Source organism: Mesoplodon bidens (assembly GCF_964165515.1).
Source record: "Mesoplodon bidens genome assembly, chromosome: 2".
Lineage (NCBI taxonomy): Eukaryota > Metazoa > Chordata > Mammalia > Artiodactyla > Ziphiidae > Mesoplodon > Mesoplodon bidens.
The window spans coordinates 150,858,139-150,876,193 of NC_138177.1; the positions used below are offsets into that span (position 1 = coordinate 150,858,139).

At 47.7% G+C, this 18,055-nt stretch overlaps 1 protein-coding gene across 3 annotated transcripts in view; it reads right to left on the reverse strand.

Moving 5' to 3' along the window:
* The window catches only part of ST3GAL3 (ST3 beta-galactoside alpha-2,3-sialyltransferase 3), a 227,828-nt gene that overhangs the window by 26,765 nt on the left and 183,008 nt on the right, over window positions 1-18,055 (reverse strand). For all 3 annotated transcript variants that reach the window (XM_081223895.1, XM_081223894.1, XM_081223893.1), the window contains one exon: window positions 2,296-2,390. In XM_081223895.1, the coding sequence (XP_081080021.1) occupies window positions 2,296-2,390 (95 nt within the window). The remainder of the gene's footprint in view (window positions 1-2,295; window positions 2,391-18,055) is intronic.

An 18,055-nucleotide genomic window follows, 5' to 3' on the forward strand; every position in this document is an offset into this window, starting at 1 on the left:
CCGAAGGAAAATAGATTAAATGTGGTACATGGAATACTACACAGCAGTTGCAAAATCAATGACCTAGAGTTATGTGTACCAATACAGATACATCTGAAAAGCGTAAGCAAAAAATCAATTTGAAAAATACACACACACAAGTACGATATACAATACTGTTTGTAAAGTTCAAAAACATGCAAAAACCATGTCATATATATATTTATATATATATATATATATATATATATATATATATATATATATATATATATTTTTTTTTTGGCGGTACGCGGGCCTCTCACTGTTGTGGCCTCTCCCGCTGTAGAGCACAGGCTCCGGATGCGCAGGCTCAGTGGCCATGGCTCACGGGCCCAGCCGCTCTGCGGCATGTGGGATCTTCCCGGACTGGGGCACGAACCCGTGTCCCCTGCATCAGCAGGCGGACTCTCAACCACTGCGCCACCAAGGAAGCCCATCTGTGCCATATTTTAAACAGATCTATAAATATGCTGTAGAAATATATAAACAGGCATGGAATGACAACCAGGATACTGGTCTCCTGGAGAAGGCAGGGAACGGAGGGGGACGGGCTACACAGAGCTTGAGTCGTAACTCAAGTTTTATTTCTGAAGCTGGGTACAAGAGTATGTGGGTGCTCATTATATTAGTTTTTATGCTTTTTTATATATCTGAAATACTTCATGTAAAGAAAGGATGCCTCTGAAATTAAACACAGCAACCTCGTAATTTTTTTAAAAGAAGGACTGGACGACACTGTCAGATGCAGCCAAGATGTCAAGTTAAGGACTGAAAAGTATCCTTTGGATCTCCTGGGGGCACCGAGCAGTTTCACTGAAGTGGTGAGGGGAGAAGATATTCTTCAAGAGTAAATGGTGAGTAAGAGGAGACAGTTGGCACTGGCAATCTTTCTAGAAGTCGAATGAGAATGCGTAAGGAAACAAACCTTTAAGGAAATGTTCTGTACTAAGTGCCTTCAGATACACTTTATGGTGGGCCTCGGGGAAGGTCACAGATCCCTTCCTTTTCCCACCTCCAATTTCACCTCTAAGGAAAAGCATACTGCTGCTAACTGGCCAAGGCCAAGGGTATGGATTGGGTTTTTGTTTTCTAGGAGGGGAACCTTAGCAGAATGGTCATAAACTATGGGGTGCTTTTTCTTGCTGGATGATGGGCTCTGTATCGGGCTTTCCTGCCCTTCATAGCTTAGCAGGATCAGAATCTTGAGTGAGGATTTAGGAGAAAAGTTAGGCTGCTTAGCTACCTGCACCCATGAAAAAGGAGTTCTTCATGTGGTTCAACCCAACCCATGAGATTTGTCCTTGGAGGTTGAAGGTCAAAGCTCCAGTTCAAGAGTATCCTTTTGCTGGCCACTGTCTTCTTTTCAGGGAGGGGTGGGCCACCTAAGTAGAGGGTTCAGGCGTTCTTGAGTCTGCTGGCCAAATGATATCACCCCTTTAACAGTTATCTTATTTAATTCTGACCACAACCTAATACAGTGGTATTATTCTCTCCACTTAACTGATGAAGAAGCTAAAGCAAAACATGTTAGTAACTTGTCCATGGTCACAGCTAATAAAGAGGTAGTACTGGGACCGGATCCTTCTATGTCTGATGCTAAAGCTGAAACTCTACCATGCCATGAAATAGGGCACGTAACTTGACACGGAAAGAGAACTGTTAAACTCTCAGGGATGGGAAAGTCTTATGTCAGGAATTGCATGGGTGAGGTCCTTGAGGCAATAGAAGGGGACAGTTCTGAGAGCATAGGGGGAAAGGTTAGCCTTGGACAGGATAAAAAAGGACTGGAGGGGAGGCTAGGTTAAGGTGAAAAACATCAGGAGGGGATGACGGAGGGCCCTGGGGGCAGTCGTCCGGATGGCCTCTATTTTCTCTGGGATTTCCCCCCTCATATCTAGTCCTCTAGCACTGCTGTCTCTGGCACCCCTTTTGTGTGATCTCACAGCACAGCGTTCTTCCCTCATCAGAGTCCTTACTGCACTCCAAGTACCTGTGTCTGCATTAGACTGGAACTTTTTGAGGAGAGGAACCACACCTGTCTACTCCACTGTTGTGTACCTAGCCCCTGGCAAAGTGGTGGTTTCTGAGTAAACATTCCACTAAAGAAGTAAGAAAAAAGGAAGGACAGGAAAGAGGGAGAGAAGGTAGGGGCATTGTTGAGAGGGGTGGATTCCCAGCAGGGAGACTTCTGAGGGTACAGCTCTGTCCTGACACTAGGGAGATAGCTTGGGGGATGAGACGTTAATGTAAAGTGGGGCAGGGTTCCCAACATACCTTGACCTTTGATCCCAAAAGGCGGCACAAATTCCCGGATCCTAGCCCACTTGCGGAAGGAGTCATCCAGGAACATGGGTGCTGGCTTGGAGAACCTGGAATACAACAGGGCTGTTGAGAGTCCCAAAGTGCACTAGGCTGCAGTGCTAAATGGCTTTCTGTCCATCTGTCTTGGCTGTGGATCCGCCAGAAGCCATCCTCCATGTTCCAGCATCTCCTCCCCACTCCAGCCTGCACATTGGGTAGCTGCTGTGCGGGGTCTGACAGATCCTGTTCAGTGGAGCCTGAGTGTGGAGGAGCAGGCCTGGCCAGTCCTTATGTGGCCAGCTGTGGGAGTGGAGAGGCAAGATGCACGCAGCAGGATCAGCATCTCAGAGCGGGAAGCTCTCTGGCAGGTTATCCACATGCACATCCATCAGATAGTCACTGCTGCCCACGCTGTTCCTGCAATCTGGGAACACGGAGATGAGACACTGTCCAGTGAGCAGAAAAATACCCCAAAATACAGCCTGTGCAGAGAGACAGAATTTGGGAGAGAATTCTGGGAGGTGGACCACCCAGGGTGAGGAGGAAGGAGAATTCACGGTGAGAGGGCAAAGCAGGTGAACAGCCATAGGAGATAGAGGTTTGACAGAAGAAAAACCCCCACAGTATCCTGCAGCTGGGAGGCAGGGCTGAGGGGAGGCTTCAGACAAGCAGAAACCTGAGCACTTTTGCTGGCAGAGAGGAGGACCCAGGGAACACCAAGCTCCACAGGAGGTGGTGGAGGGACAAGGAGTTTACGGGTAGGGGGAGTTTTGGTCTGGAGGAAAGATGGGGGGAAAAAGGGGGAGAGAAGGAGTCATGTGGCGATGCCAAGTTGTGGAGAGAAAAGGCAAGCCTTGCTCTTCCTGGGAAACCGAGGAGTGGGCAGGGCAGGGGGGAGGCTGGGGGGTGGGGGATGGCATCAGAGGGATGCAGAAGGAAGTGAGGGCAGAGTGAGAAGGGAGAGGAGGAACCAAGCTCTTCAGAGATGCTTGGACAGCACGAGTTCACTTGGAACCTAGCACCCTGATTTTGAGACCTTTCAGGGAACCTAGCAGCCCGGGAGATGGCCAGCACCTGGTCACTTCCTGTGTGTTGACCTTGTTGCGGGGTGTGCTTAGGGCCTTCCTGGCTGAGAACGAAGGTGTGGAGGCCTAGGCCTCTGTGGCTGACTCTTGTTTCTAACAGCCTGAATCAGCCCACTGAAAAACTGAAGACTGGAGGAGGGGCCCTCCCAGCCCAGAAGCTAGAATTCACCGTCCCCCAATGAACTCTAACCTCAGCATCCATTTCTCATTCCCATCATCACTAACACCATTACAATCACCAGACCAGGGGGAATAACAGCACTAATCACTTGGAGGTCTATCATTACTAGAGATTTTGAAGTGAACTTGAAAGAGGCAGAAAACTTTCAATGCTGCTCCCTCCCCATCCCTTGCTGCTAGGAAGAAGCTGTCAACACATGATAGCGTGGGAGGGCTATTCCTGCACAGCAGCTTTCTTCTGGGCTTCTGAGTTAGCACACTTCTCCTCTGTGTAGAAGGGTCACTCATGTTTCTCATACCTAGTACACACAATCTAAGTGAATTAATACATTTGATGTTTTACCAGAGGCCCCGAGGATTCTGACCAGAGTCCACAAGGTCCCTGAATAAGCCTGGGGCAAGAACCTCTCCTGTGTCAGGACGGAGCTTATGAAAGTTTTGCAGTTTCTCAGTCAGGCATGGACATGATTTTTTCTGCCTCCCAATATGTACTGCATGTCATATGCTAGCAAAATCTCCTAAGATGTAGCCAAATGGTCTCAACACATTTTTTCCTTGTCTTCTCTCTTCCCCCATCTTTTCAGCTGATGAGAAAGTTCATTATATTAATTTTTACTTAAAAACACCCCCTTATTGGGTTTCCCTGGTGGCACAGTGGTTAAGAATCCACCTGCCAATGCAAGGGACACGGGTTCAAGCCCTGGTCTGGGAAGACCCCACATGCCGCGGAGCAACTAAGCCCGTGCGCCACAACGACTGAGCCTGCGCTCTAGAGCCTGCAAGCCACAACTACTGAGCCCACGTGCCACAACTACTGAAGCCTGCATGCCTAAAGCCCGTGCTCCACAACAAGAGAAGCCACCACAATGAGAAGCCCGCAGACCGCAAGGAAGAGTAGCCCCCACTTGCCACAACTAGAGAAAGCCCGCGCGCAGCTATAAAGACCTAACGTAGCCAAAAATAAATAAATAAAATAAATAAAAAATTTTAAAACGCCTCATTTTTGGTGCTTATAAAGTGTTAATTTTGGGAAAAAATACAGATAGGCGTGCACACACACAAGTAAAAAATACTCATAATCCTACAACACAGAGACAATTAACCTTTGGTATATATCTGTACGGACTTTCCTTTTCCCATATTATTTTTTAGATTGCTCTGTAGACTACTTTTTTCACTTTATAATATTATGAAAATATTGCTATGCAAATGGACAGAACAAAAACCATAAGCGGCTGGTAACCTGATTAAAAATGACTTCTCCAAATCTAATGTACAAGGACACACAAATGAAAAAATACGCTGAAACCATTTGATTTTATATTTATAACTCTTTTCTTGTAAGCTGATATCCTTGTTTATAGTGATAGTAACATAATTAATTATTTGCTTTATCCTAATATATCCATACATATAGATACATATATAAAATATGTAGAATAGTTTCAAAATAAAAACACCAGTATTATTACTAATACTACCATTACTAAAAATGATTTAGGGAATACCCCACTAGAGAAATACAGATAAATTACTTTGCTTTTGCAGAATTATTTTGGAATAATCCTGCTGAGTTTACTTCATCAGCAATACATATAGTTAAGTTCATTTGTTTCATTTTGCTTTTGCTTCTAGAGTTTGCTTACCCCTCATATTAATTTAACTTTGTTTTATGATGATATAAAACTATAGAATTCCAAAATTAAATTCACAAAGCAAGATATATTCAGAGAAGTCAAACTTTCATTTCTGTGTCCAACTCCTGTTACTTCTATTCCCATATAGTATTCATTTTTATTAGTTTTTATTTTTTCCTTTTTTTTTGGTATAAGTACATAATGTGTGTATGTGAACTCCTATTCCCTTCTTCTTTTTTTTTTTTTTTTAATTGGGGTATAGTTGCTTTACAATGTTGCGTTACTTTTTGCTGTAAAACGAAGTGAATCATCTATATGTATACATATATCCCCTCCGTCTTGGACCTCCCTCTCACCCTCCACCCCCCATCCCACCTATCTAGGTCACCACAGAGCACTGAGCTGAGCTCCCTGCGCTATACAGCAGGTTCCCACTAGCTATCTGTTTTACACATGGCAGTTCACATACGTCAATCCCAATCTCCCAATTTATCCCACACCCCATAGCCCATGTCCACATGTCTGCTCTGTATGTCTGTGTCTCTATTCCTGCCCTGTAAATAGGTTCATCTGTACCATTTTTCTAGATTCCACAAATATGCGTCAATATACAGTATTTGTTTTTCTTTTTCTGACTTACTTCACTCTGTATGACAGACTCTAGGTCCATCCACATCTCTACAAATGACCCAATGTTGTTCCTTTTTTATGGCTGAGTAATATTCCATTGTATGTATGTACCACATCTTCTTTATCCATACATCTATATTCAATAGAAAGGTAACATATACAGTTTTACCTTTTGATTTTTTTCACTATACAATATATCCTGGTAATTACTGCACACCAGTAGAGGTATATACTTGATTATACTCCATTATGGTTATGTACATATATCATTCAATCAGTCCCCTGGGTGGTTTCCAGTCTGTTGTAGGGTAGGTACCACTAACAGGGGTTACAGTGAATAACTTCATGCATATATCTTTTCTGTTTGCCAATGTAGCTTTGGAATAGATTCCTAGAAGTGGGTTTGCTGGATCAAAGGGAAAATGCGTATATATAATTTTGCTCCATATTGCCAAACTCCCCTCCACCAGGATCACACCATTTCACATTACCCACAAGCAACAAATGACAGTGTTGTTTTCACCACAGCCTCACCAACAGAGTATACTGTCGAACATTTCAATTTTGCCAGTCTGACAGGAGAGGAACAGTATCTCAGCGTGTTTTTTTTTTTTTTTTTGCGGTACGCGGGCCTCTCACTGTTGTGGCCTCTCCCATTGCGGAGCACAGGCTCCGGACGCGCAGGCTCAGCGGCCATGGCTCACGGGCCCAGCCACTCCGCGGCATGTGGGATCTTCCCGGACCGGGGCACGAACCTGTGTCCACTGCGTCGGCAGGCGGACTCTCAACCACTGCGCCACAGGGAAGCCCTCTCAGCGTGGTTTTAATTTGCATTTCTTTTACTATGTGTGGAATTGAACACTGTCATATATGGAAGGGCCATTTGTGAATTTTTCTATGAATTTTGTTCATATCTCTTGCCCATTTTTCCAAAAGGTTATGGGTTTTTTCTTCTTTTCCCCCCTAGCTTTATTATGATATAATTGACTATAATTGATATATAACACTGTATAAGTTTAAGGTGTACAAGAGGTTTTCATACACATATGTGACAATATGATTACTACTACAGCATTAGCTAACAATCTTCCCTTTTTTTTAAGCTCTTTATATATTAAATACATGAACCCTCTGAGATACGGTTACAAATATATCTCTATTGAGATATAACTTGAGTTTATTTATTCACTTGGCTTGTGGTGTTTTCCTTTCTTGCTTTCTTTTTCCCCCTTTTATACAACATATTTTTTTTAAAAGTGTAGTCAAAGGGAATTCCCTGGCAGTCCAGTGGTTAGGACTTGATGCTTTCACTGCCAAGGGTCCAGGTTTAATCTCTGGTCGGGGAACTAAGATCCAGCAAGCCGTGCAGCGTGGCCAAAAAAAAAAAAAAAAAAAAAAAAGTTGGGACTTCCCTGGTGGCGCAGTGGTTAACAATCTGCCTGCCAATGCAAGGGACACAGGTTTGCGCCCTCGTCCGGGAAGATCCCACATGCCGCGGAGCAAATAAGCCCGCGAGCCACAATTACTGAAGCCCATGAGCCTAGAGCCCTGTTCTGCAACAAGAGAAGTCACTGCAATGAGAAGCCTGTGTGCCACAACGAAGAGTAGCCCCCGCTCGCCAAAACTAGAGAAAGCCCACGCGCAGCAATAAAGACCCAACACAGGCAAAAATAAATAAATAATTTTTTAAAAAGTGGTGTCAAATTTATCAATCTTTTCCCTTATTGATTCTGGGTTTTGAGTTTTAGTTTAAAAAGTTTTCTTCATTCCCAGGTTATATCTTTTTCCTGGTTAGAATCCCATCCACCTCTTTAGTCTCTCTCTTGCCAGGATGCTATACCCTCTTGTTCCACTGTCTTTTTGTCCCATCCATAAGGCAAAACCCAATCAGAGATTAATCGAATCCTACACTCTTGCACTTTATATACTCAAAGTGCTGCTAGAAAACACACACACACACACACACACACACACACACACACACACACAGACTGGTACCACTACAAATTCACGGACTGAGCCTTAGTTGGACCCTCACCTTTGCTCAGCAGCTATTCCAAACCTTCTCCACTCTCCATAAACTCTCTATCCTTTTCCCACTTTATCTAAGCAGATATCTCTTCTTTTTTCTCACTTCACAGACAAAACCAAGCCAATCAGATAGGAACTCCTTCAGCTTCTTACTTCCTTCCCCCACCCTAGACCCATCAAAGCTGATCTCTCCATCACACTATGCAGCCCACTCCTGTTTGTTTCCCCCTAAGCATACAGCAAGCTCAGGTCTCTCCTACATGAAAACAAACAAACAAACTCAATCAACTTTCCTGACCATGTACCCATGCTACCAGTCTCTCTCTTTATCCTTTCATGGCAAAACCTCGATAAAGAGCAGTGGATATTCTGTCTCAACTTCCTCATCTCCTATTCACTCCTCAATCTACTGCAATCTGGATTTTACTCCTCTGAGACTAGTTGCGTCCTACAAACCATACACTATTTGTAGCTCCCTGAACATGCCAGGCTTCATGCATTTACACATGTAGTCTCTGCCTGAAATGTACCCCTCTCACCCCTCCCTGTATTCCCCAATCCCTTCCCTCTCTATTTGCCTGGAAAATCCCTTCTCATTCTTTAAGTTCAGATGCTGCTTCCTCTGGACAGCCTTCCCCCAGGAGGTGGCTTAGTGCCTGCAGAGGCCTTGGAAGCTGAGCAGGGAGGGCCATAAACAACAGGAAATGGGGTGTGGTGATGGTAGAGGTGGTGTATGTGTGTGTGTTTGTGTTAATTCTGCAGGTGGTCTGGGCAGAGCCCCATGCTACATCTGGAAGAGAATTCAGGGGCTTCTGTCCAGAGGCCAGTGTGCCAGTTTGGGGGCCCAGCCAGGGTGGAGGTGGCCCTTGAGGTGCAGAATAACTGGCCAGACTAGCAGGGGTGTGCGACACCTGACCTGCGTGCCTTGGCCAAGGGGGTAGCGGGGCAGGGTGCGGCAGGCTCCAGCAGACAGGCCCCAGCCCGCCAGCTCTGCCAGCTCTGCCAGCTCTGCCGAGAGCCCCAGCACACAAAGCAGCCTTGGGATCAGGTTTCAGGAGGGTGTGTGTGAGTGCGTGAGAAGGAACAGGGGAAGGAGGAGGCGGAAGTTGTACGGGGACCAGTGCATCTTTTCTTCTTGGATCCTAGAGCGTAGCAATGTGGAGAGTTGAGGCTCTAGGAGGGTACATGCTAAGGGTGGGTCTGACCCCTGTGCCTCTCATAACAAGGCTGGACCCCAGGACCCATGAGGCTGCCCTGCCCACAGGCCTATAAACTGAGAGAGGATGATGACTCGGCACGATGGTCAGTCTGCCAGCCAGGATGGGCAACCCAGGAACCCCCAAAGGGATCTCTTAGTTCACTTAATGCCCAGCAGTGTGGCTGAGGTGCAGTGTAGAAGGTGAATGTCCCCAATTCTGGTTTGCCCACCTAAACCATTTCCTAAGGCCCAGAACATCAAGCCTGTGCCCAGAGACCAGCAGGAAAGCTAACTGAGTCTTACTAACTGGGAGGGTAGTAGTTCTCTGTGGTACCAGCAGACCCAGAGTAGGATCTTCCTCCTAGTTCCCACCATCCCAACTGAAAAAGGTGCCTCCAGGGGCTTCCCTGGTGGCACCGTGGTTGAGAGTCCGCCTGTCGATGCAGGGGACACGGGTTCGTACCCCGGTCCGGGAAGATCCCACATGCCATGGAGCGGCTGGGCCCGTGAGCCATGGCCGCTGAACCTGCGTGTCCGGAGCCTGTGCTCTGCAACGGGAGAGGCCACAACAGTGAGAGGCCCGCGTACCGCAAAAAAAAAAAAAAAAAAAGGTGCCTCCAGATGTGGGTTTGCTGGATTAGGGCAACACACAGTTTCAGCTTTCCATCTGTGCCTGTTTGGTTGTGGGGCCAGCCTTCTGGCCACAAGAGCCCAAGCAGCCCAGGAGACAAGAGGAAGGCAGAGCCCAGTAGTGGGTCCTGAGACCAGGGGCCACAGCACATCAGTCTGCCAGATTCAGCCACAGGCCTTGGCCCAAAATGAGTGAGACTGTCATCCAGTAGGGTGAAAGCCAAACTCCAGAGATCCTCCTTTCTAGAACCTGCTCTGGGAAGCGGTGGGGTGGACGAAGCAGAGGGACACACGTTTTCTAGGATCTACCTATTCTTGTCTGGGATCTCGCTGTGGCAGCCCCACCATAAATGGCCCTGCACAGTAAGACCTTGGTATATGTCCAAGCAAACAAGATAAGCACTTTGTCAATGCCTTGTCCAGCTTATGTCTTGCTGCCACTTCTCTTGCTGACCCACCTGAATGGGTCCCATGAGAGAGCAGGAGTCTGAGGAGAAAGGTTCATGAATATGCAGGGCAGGTGGGTCTATATCCTGTGAGAAGAGGCAGAGAAGACAAAGAGCAGGTATCAACCAACAAGTACCGTTCCAAGCAAGAGCATGAAGTGCCTGCCTCCAATCTTATGCAGGACCAGATGGAGCTGGAGGACGCAGCCCCATCCAACAACTGCTTGCCTACTCGGGGTCAGGTTCCGTGCTGAGTGCTGGCTGGGGACCTAAGGTAAACTAGCTTTGGTCCTTCTCCTCAGGAGCTAATGGTAGACACAGGTAAACAAATAACCATAAGAAAATAAGTCTGCACATCCTGTGTTTTGGAATAGGGAGGGGTATAAAGGTCTCAGACCAACTTAGGGGTATAGCAAAATCTTGAAGGAGATGATGACAAAACCAAGCTGAGCCTTGGAAGACAAGTAAATGTGAGGCTCTTGGAGCATGGTGGGAAGGGTATTCAAGGAGGAGGGTCGTGCAGACAATGGCACAGGAGAGAAGAGAACCAGAAGCAACCCTCCCTTCGAGACAAGGAGAGAGGCTGCTAAAGCTGTCAGGGTGGAGCAGCACCTGCCAAGGGCAGGGGAGCTTCAGCCTGGCCCCCCACCCAGTGACCTGCCCTCTAGTCCCACCCAGGCAGGCGCAGCAATGTGTGAGGAAGGACTGAGTGGGCAAGTGCATTCTGACTGGGTGTAAATATAAGGCAGCTGAGGTGCAGGCTCTGCACAGAGGGAAAAGGCCGGGGCAGGGTGTGCATCAGCACAGCCAGGGCTGGCCTGATGCCCTGAGGCAGTGTCAGGGCCAGTTTCAAGGTGGATCATCACTGGCAACTTGGGGCACTCAGTTCATGCTCTTTCTTGTTAGCGCCTTGCAGTGGATATCTGGTTCCTTCCCCCCTTCTTCTGTAAAGCACCTACTTTTCATTCCATATGGTCCTAGTTGAGCTGACCCCCACCACTGCTGCTGCGATGGGCGCATGGTCCAGGCTGACCAATTAAGATACTTCACCCCTCAGAACCATAGTAACTGGCTCAACAATGGGCACCTGATCCAAGTGGGATGAATCAAATTCTTCTCTGGGATTTAATATTTGGACACTAGGGTATATGGGAGTCTCTCTTTTTCTCCGAGATAGTGAGCTGTAAAGACCATGTACGCCTAGAACAGTGCTTGTGCAAACCATGGCCCAGAGGCCAGCTGCCTACTTGTATAAATAAAGTTTTATTAAAACACAGCCACACTCATTCATTTACCTAATGTCTATTGTTTGCTTTAACGTTAAAACAGCAGAGTTGGTAAGTTGTGACAGAGAATATATGGCCTGCAAAGCCCAAAATACTCACTATCTGGACTTGTAAGAAAAAAAATTTGCCACCCCTGGGCCTAGAACCGCTGGAGCCATCTTCTGTGGCTACACAGAGAAACTGTCTACAGAACAGTCAAACCCAGGGAAAGCAGAGCCAAGACGTGGGGAGAAAGACACTGTTTGAGTCCTAGTCCAGGGGGGCCTGAAGATAGTTCGGCCCTGAACTTAACAGGTAAGTAAGCCAATCAATTTCCTTTTTGTTTAAATTAGTTTGATATGGATTTCTACTGACTACAACAGCTACTAGAGGACAATGCTTAAGCTCCTTCGTCTGGTTTCCAAAGCCCCTGTGATCTGACTCTCCTGTGTCAACCTCCCCGCCTCAGATACCCCTCTCTTCTCCTCCCTTTCCCTAAGCTCTAGCCATATCCAACTACTTATAGATTCTAGAATCTGCCAGGCTCTTTAACAGCTCCATGCCTTTCCACTTGCTGTTCCCTTTGCCTGGAATTCTCTTCCCCTTCTCATTCGCATGCTGAATTTCTGCTCCTTCTTCAGCCCAACTCCAGCGTCTCTGCCTCTGCACAGGTAGGGTCTTCCCTGAGCCACACAGGGCTGACGGAGCCTCTCCAGGTCCCCACTGTTCTCCGTGCACCTTCCTGGCACTGACTGCACACTAATGTGCCTGTTCCCTCCCTGGCACACAGCCAGGATGCAGCAGGTGCTCCGTAACTGACTGCTGGCTGGAAGAGGGAGGAGCGCTCAGGGTGACCGGCTCCACAGTGTGGGTCTCCCTGGGCCAATGCAGGTGGAGTTTCTGCTCACCTGCGGAGCTCTGAGGACTGCCTTGTGCGGCACATCATGGACACTTTGATCTCCCTGCTCCGAAGGGCCAGGCTTCCAGTGATGTCCTTACTGTTTCCTAGTAAACCCCTCCTGGTCTGAAATACTGCCAGCTGCTGCCCCTCTGCCTGCTTAGGGACTTTGGCCACATCTGTGTCCAGACAGGCTGGAGCCACATGCATGACACATATGACAGGCAGGGAGGCCTGTGCTGAAGGAGGCTCTCAAGGGGGCAGTGCCTGGGCTCCTGCTGACAGGGCTCCCCTGACTCTGCTGACAGCCTGTACCCAGCGTGGACCAAGGAGGAAGGGAAGGGGCCCGACTTCCTGGTAAGGGGAGGGGAGCGTGGGGAGGCGAGGAGAGAACGGCAAGCTGAGAAGCTGCCACGAGAGGCAAGCACACCTCCCCCAGTGAGAGCCTGGACAATGGCCAGAATGTCTACAGAGGCCACTTAACCCAGAGCCCAAGGACACGATCCGATCCCCAGTGCCCACCCTCCAGCTCTCCAATAAGTGCTAAGACCCAGCTTATCCCAGGTACCGTGCTAGTCACTGGGAAATATGACAATAAACAGCTCAGAGTCCCAGCTTCGTGATTAATGGATGAGGCAGCCAAATACACACAGAGGCAACAGTGAAACATATGACAAACGCCACAATAACAAGAGTAATAACAGCAGTTTACAGGTACTGAGCTCTTGCAATGTTCTAGACACTGTCCTAAGTGTTCTATGCTTGTCGTCCTATTTCATCCACACAAGAACCTCATGGATCGGCACAATGTACATCCATACTTTTAATTATGGCACTGCCTTCGGGATACATGAAAGTCACTGGACCCTTGGGGAAGCGCGCCATCAGGGATGGAGAGGGCAAAACCAGACCACAGGGCGTCGCACAGGGAGAAAAGCGAGAGTGTTTGAGAGACAGGAGGTGATCTCTGTAGAAACGTGGTAGTGGAGGAGAGGACAGAAAGGGACCGGGAGCTGGCAAGCGCAGCGGGAGGCAGAGACCCGAGCCTGCTTGTACTGGGGGAAGGAGCCCACAGAGAAGGCGGAGGGAGGGGGTGTGAGAGACAGAGAGGCAGCAGTGGAGAGGCCTCCAGGAGGCGAAGGGGACCGGATCAGAGTACGGGGAGAGGGACACAGAGGGCAGGGTGCCTTTTCCCTGGGAAAAGGGGGAGCACGTGAGGGTGGCTACCCTGATAGGTGCACTGGGAGCTGGGGGCAACCTCATTTCTCCGGGGAATCTCTGGGGTTTGGGATTACGAGTGTGCAGGTCTGGGCTGTAGGAACTGATGAGTGGGAGAGGTTTGAAGCAGTCACTGTGGTAAGTCAATCAGGGATGGGACTGCTGAGCAGTGCTGAGCACTGGCAGAGGCTGAAGACCAGGACGCCACCGTGGGGCCAATACATGTATTCGTGTGTCTCTGTTAACAGTTCAGCAGCCCAGAAACAAGCAGGAAAAGTGGCTGGATCAATTTCACCAAGTTTGGGCACTGCTTTATAAGGTGAGCTGGAAGGACAGGAGCGTGACAGAACTCAAACAGATGGTGAGAATACCAGCGATGATGGATAGGGCCGCGGTGGAGGGGTGGTGGCTGTGGCTTTGATGGTGAGGAAGGCCAGGCCAGGCCAGTGCAGCTGATCAAGTGAAACCTAGGAGTCATTCTTTTATTTTTTAGTACCATTGGCCCTGGATCATCACATTCTACAAAGAGAAACACCTATTTTATAAACAATCCTCTATCTTGCCAGTTGGACGAAGTCATTCTTGACTCATTCCTTTTTCCTGTCTGTCTCTCATCTGGGTCATCAGCAAATCCTGTTACTCTCTAAACATAATGAGAATCCCTCCACTTACCTCCGTCTCCGCTACTACCGCCCAGGTCCAAATCATCACCTTGTGGCTGCTGCAATGGTCAGTGACCAGCTTCTGCTCTGGCCCCTCATTCCATTCTCTAGAAAGGCCAGAAGCGTACTCCTAAATCATCAACCATATCATGACATTCCTCTGCCTAAAACCTTCTCACTGCCCTCTGAACAAAACCAAACTACAGATGACAATGACTAATCCTCCTCACCCGCCTCTCACCTCATTTCAGGTCCTCCTCCTGACTCACCACGAAACAGTATACATTGGCCTCCTGTCCAGTCCTTGAATACAACAAACATCACTCTGCCTCTAGACCTTTCCAGAACCCCTCTGGACCTTCCCGAGGCTGGCTCTTCGTTTTCATTCGGATCTCTGTTCAAATGTCACCTCTTCAGAGAGGTCTTCTCTGACCCCTCTGTCAAGGGTGGGTTTCCTCCTCCTGTCTCTATCACTCACCTTTGTTTTATTTTCTTCGTAAACATTTAGCACCATTTAAAATTATCTTGTTCATTTGCTTACTCTCTCTCATGTGTACCAGTTTATTATAATTGGAGAATGCAAGCTCTGTGTGACTAGGGATCTGCCTATTTTGTTCACTGCCATATCCCCCAGCACCTAGAATTGTGCCTTGCATGGTAGGTAGGTGCTGAATTAATATTTATGAAGTGAGTTCAGAGATCTGCCTCCCACCAAATCTACAAAACCACTGGCATCTGCTCCACTTTTCCTCCTTTCCTCTTGATAACAATGAGGAAGCATCCACTCAGCTATTGAAGATCAACCTCTCCTCATGTGCAATGTTTTACTATGTCAATCAGAGTAAAGGGTGAAGTCCTTACAGTGGCCTACAAGGCCATCCATGATCCCAGACACCTCCCTCCCCCACCCACTGCCGTCCCTCTTCTCACTGTGCCACAGCCATACTCCTTGCTGCCTTGGGGCCTTTACTGGAGCTGTTTCCTCTGCCTAGAACACTCCCCTCCAGATATTCAGCTGGCTAACTCCCTCACCTCCTTCCAGTCTGTACCCAAATTTTGCCTTTCCCATGAGGTGAACCCTGACCATCCTATTTAACACTCAACCTGCTCCTATCACTTTGCCATACTGTTTCTTTTTTCCCCACAGTATTTGTCTTGTTCTAATTTACTAAATAATTTGCTTATAAGTTGTTAATTGTTGGTGTTTCCCTATTAGTATAAAAGCTTCATAAAGGTAAGATCTTGAGATGAGGAGATTGTCTTGGATCATCCAGGTGGGCCCTAAATGCATTCACAAGTGTCCTTAAAAGAGAGAGGCACAGGGAGATTTTACCACATACAGAAGAAAAGGCAATGTGACCTCAGGGACAGAGACTGAAGTGATGCCAGCAGCCACCAGAAGCTGGAGGAGGCAAGGAACGGATAACCTCTCAGAGCATCTGGAGGGAGTGCAGCAGCCCTGCTGACACCTTGATTTCAGCCCAAAGATGCTGATTTTGGACTTCTGGCTTCCAGAGCTGTGAGAGAATCATTTGTTACAGGAGCAAAAGGAAACTAATACAGGTATATTATTTCCTGAGCCCCATAGGAAAATGGAATTTCCAGAAGGGTTCAGCCATTTTTTTCTCTGCTCAGAAATGAGACAACATGACTGTGAATGAACAGCAGCTGTGCTCTCAGATGAGACCCTCTACCTTCAGAGAAAGGGGCTGAGGAAGGCAGCCTGGGTGAGGGCACAGGGGCAGCTGTTGCCGACCACCACTGCTTATAGTCCCAGGAAGGACTGCAAAGAAAAGGCTGGAAAATGTGATTGTTTCAGGAGGGTTCAAGTTCCAAACATCCAGACGCCTATGTCCAACTGGTGGTTGCTGATCTCCATCTTACGCTCAGACCTATACCCTGAGTTCAAGTCTTACATGCAACTGCTTCTGAAACATCTTGCCTGAGATATTCCACTGGCACCTAGGCTCAACGTATTTTTAAAAAGGAGTCTATTTTCTCCCCCTAAGCCTATTCCTCTCTCTCTTTCTCCCTCTCTCTTCAGTGAAGAGCACCCAAGTCACAGACTGAGGGGCAACCTATCTGGCTATTCGCTGCCTCTAGGGTCTGAGCATGACCTAACTGCTTCTCTCTGCAGGGAAGTGTGAAGGGCATGCCAACTGTGCTGGCCAGGGAAGTCTGAAGCCCTTGAACCCATGTGGCTGGATTTCATCACACTTCTCTTCACTGTCCCAGGGTGGGCAATACATTAATGCAGACTGCTCTTGGAATTGCCCATGCTGGCCCTTCTTGGCCCTAGCTGGGGGCTCTAGTCCTATGGGGAATACTCTCGCTACCTTCTTTAGTCCAGGGGCTCCAGCATTATTCTTGACTTTGGAGACCTTGGGTGAGGCATCAGGGGCAGAATTCTCTCTCCCCAGACACCAGATCAATTGCCAAATGGAATGGGTCATGCTAGTGATAGATGGGAACCCCTGTCACAGTTGTATTATCAGGATGCAAAGGGAGATTGTACTACAATAAGAATTCCAGGCCCTGTACAAACACAGATGCTGCTACTCTCACTACTGCCATTTCTCACCTCTACACAGATGTCCTGACCCCTGCAAACCCAAATGGTCCTCTATCTGAACTCATGACAAGCTAAGAGGCACTCTGAGAGAGACTGCCTCATCACTGTGTATTCTCTTTACCACACATGCCTAATACTTAGAAAGCACATAGCATGTTGAAGGTAATCAATGAACAAATGAATAAACAGCCACAACAACGGGCCCTGCACATGGAGCAGGGATTTGTCACAGCCAAAAATCACTGAGCTGCAGCCTTCAATTTCCTCTTTCACACACATCCATCCCGAGCTCCCCTACTCTCTGCTGCACTCAGCACCCAATGGCCAACCAGCCAACCATCAAGAAGAGAACCAGAGACTTTCTGTAGGTCATTCTAGGGACCTTCCCAAGACATGGCACGGCTAATGCCTGGTACAGTAAAGGGTCCTGGAGACAAGCAAGCCCCAGCCCATGTTGTCCACTCCTTGGAAGACCTTTAGATGCTCCATGTTATTGATAGTACTGACTTAGGCTCAAATCCTTAGCCTTTCCTGCCCTCAGTACCTTATGAGGGCCTCTGTGACTTAATCTCTTACATGTGACAGCCAAGAGCCTTAATTCTGATGCTTGTCTGGCTCTCTTCCCCCAGGCTCTCCATGACCTTAGCTGCCTTTCTGATCTCTGGCAGCCCTGATGATTGACTATCTATTGCCATAGACCGTTAATGATCCTTGTGTTTGGTCTAGCACCACCTTCCTTAGCGGTTCCCTCCCCGCCTCAACTGCAGGCTCAGTCAAATATAAAGTGATGAAGAGAAACTCTGAAGCAGTTATCATCAGTCTCAATACCTATAGTGTATTCCTTCTTCAAAAAGCAGGAAACAGGAGAGATGAGCTTCCTTCTAAATCTAAACTGGTAAACTCCAAGGCAGACCTGCCTTGACTTCTTCTCCTCCAGTGATCTTACTCTCTACCTTGCCTCAGCTATTTACTCCTAAATTATATCCTAGACCAGGCCATTACTAACTAAAGCTCTCTCTAATCTCAATCTCAAACTCCCAGTCTCTGACTGTCTCCACCTATTTATGTCTATAGCTCACCTGCTCTTGTAGCAAAACTCCAACAGTCCTTCAACACACTGGGATCTTCAAGCCATTGGTTCTACCATCTTTTCACTGTCCTTTACCTCCTTATGTTCTTACTGCTATTCTCACCCAGCTTAAATTCCAAGTCAAACAGTACAATCACCTCCTTACATTCATCCTCAACTTCTTTGCTCCTCCCTCACTCAGCTGAAACACA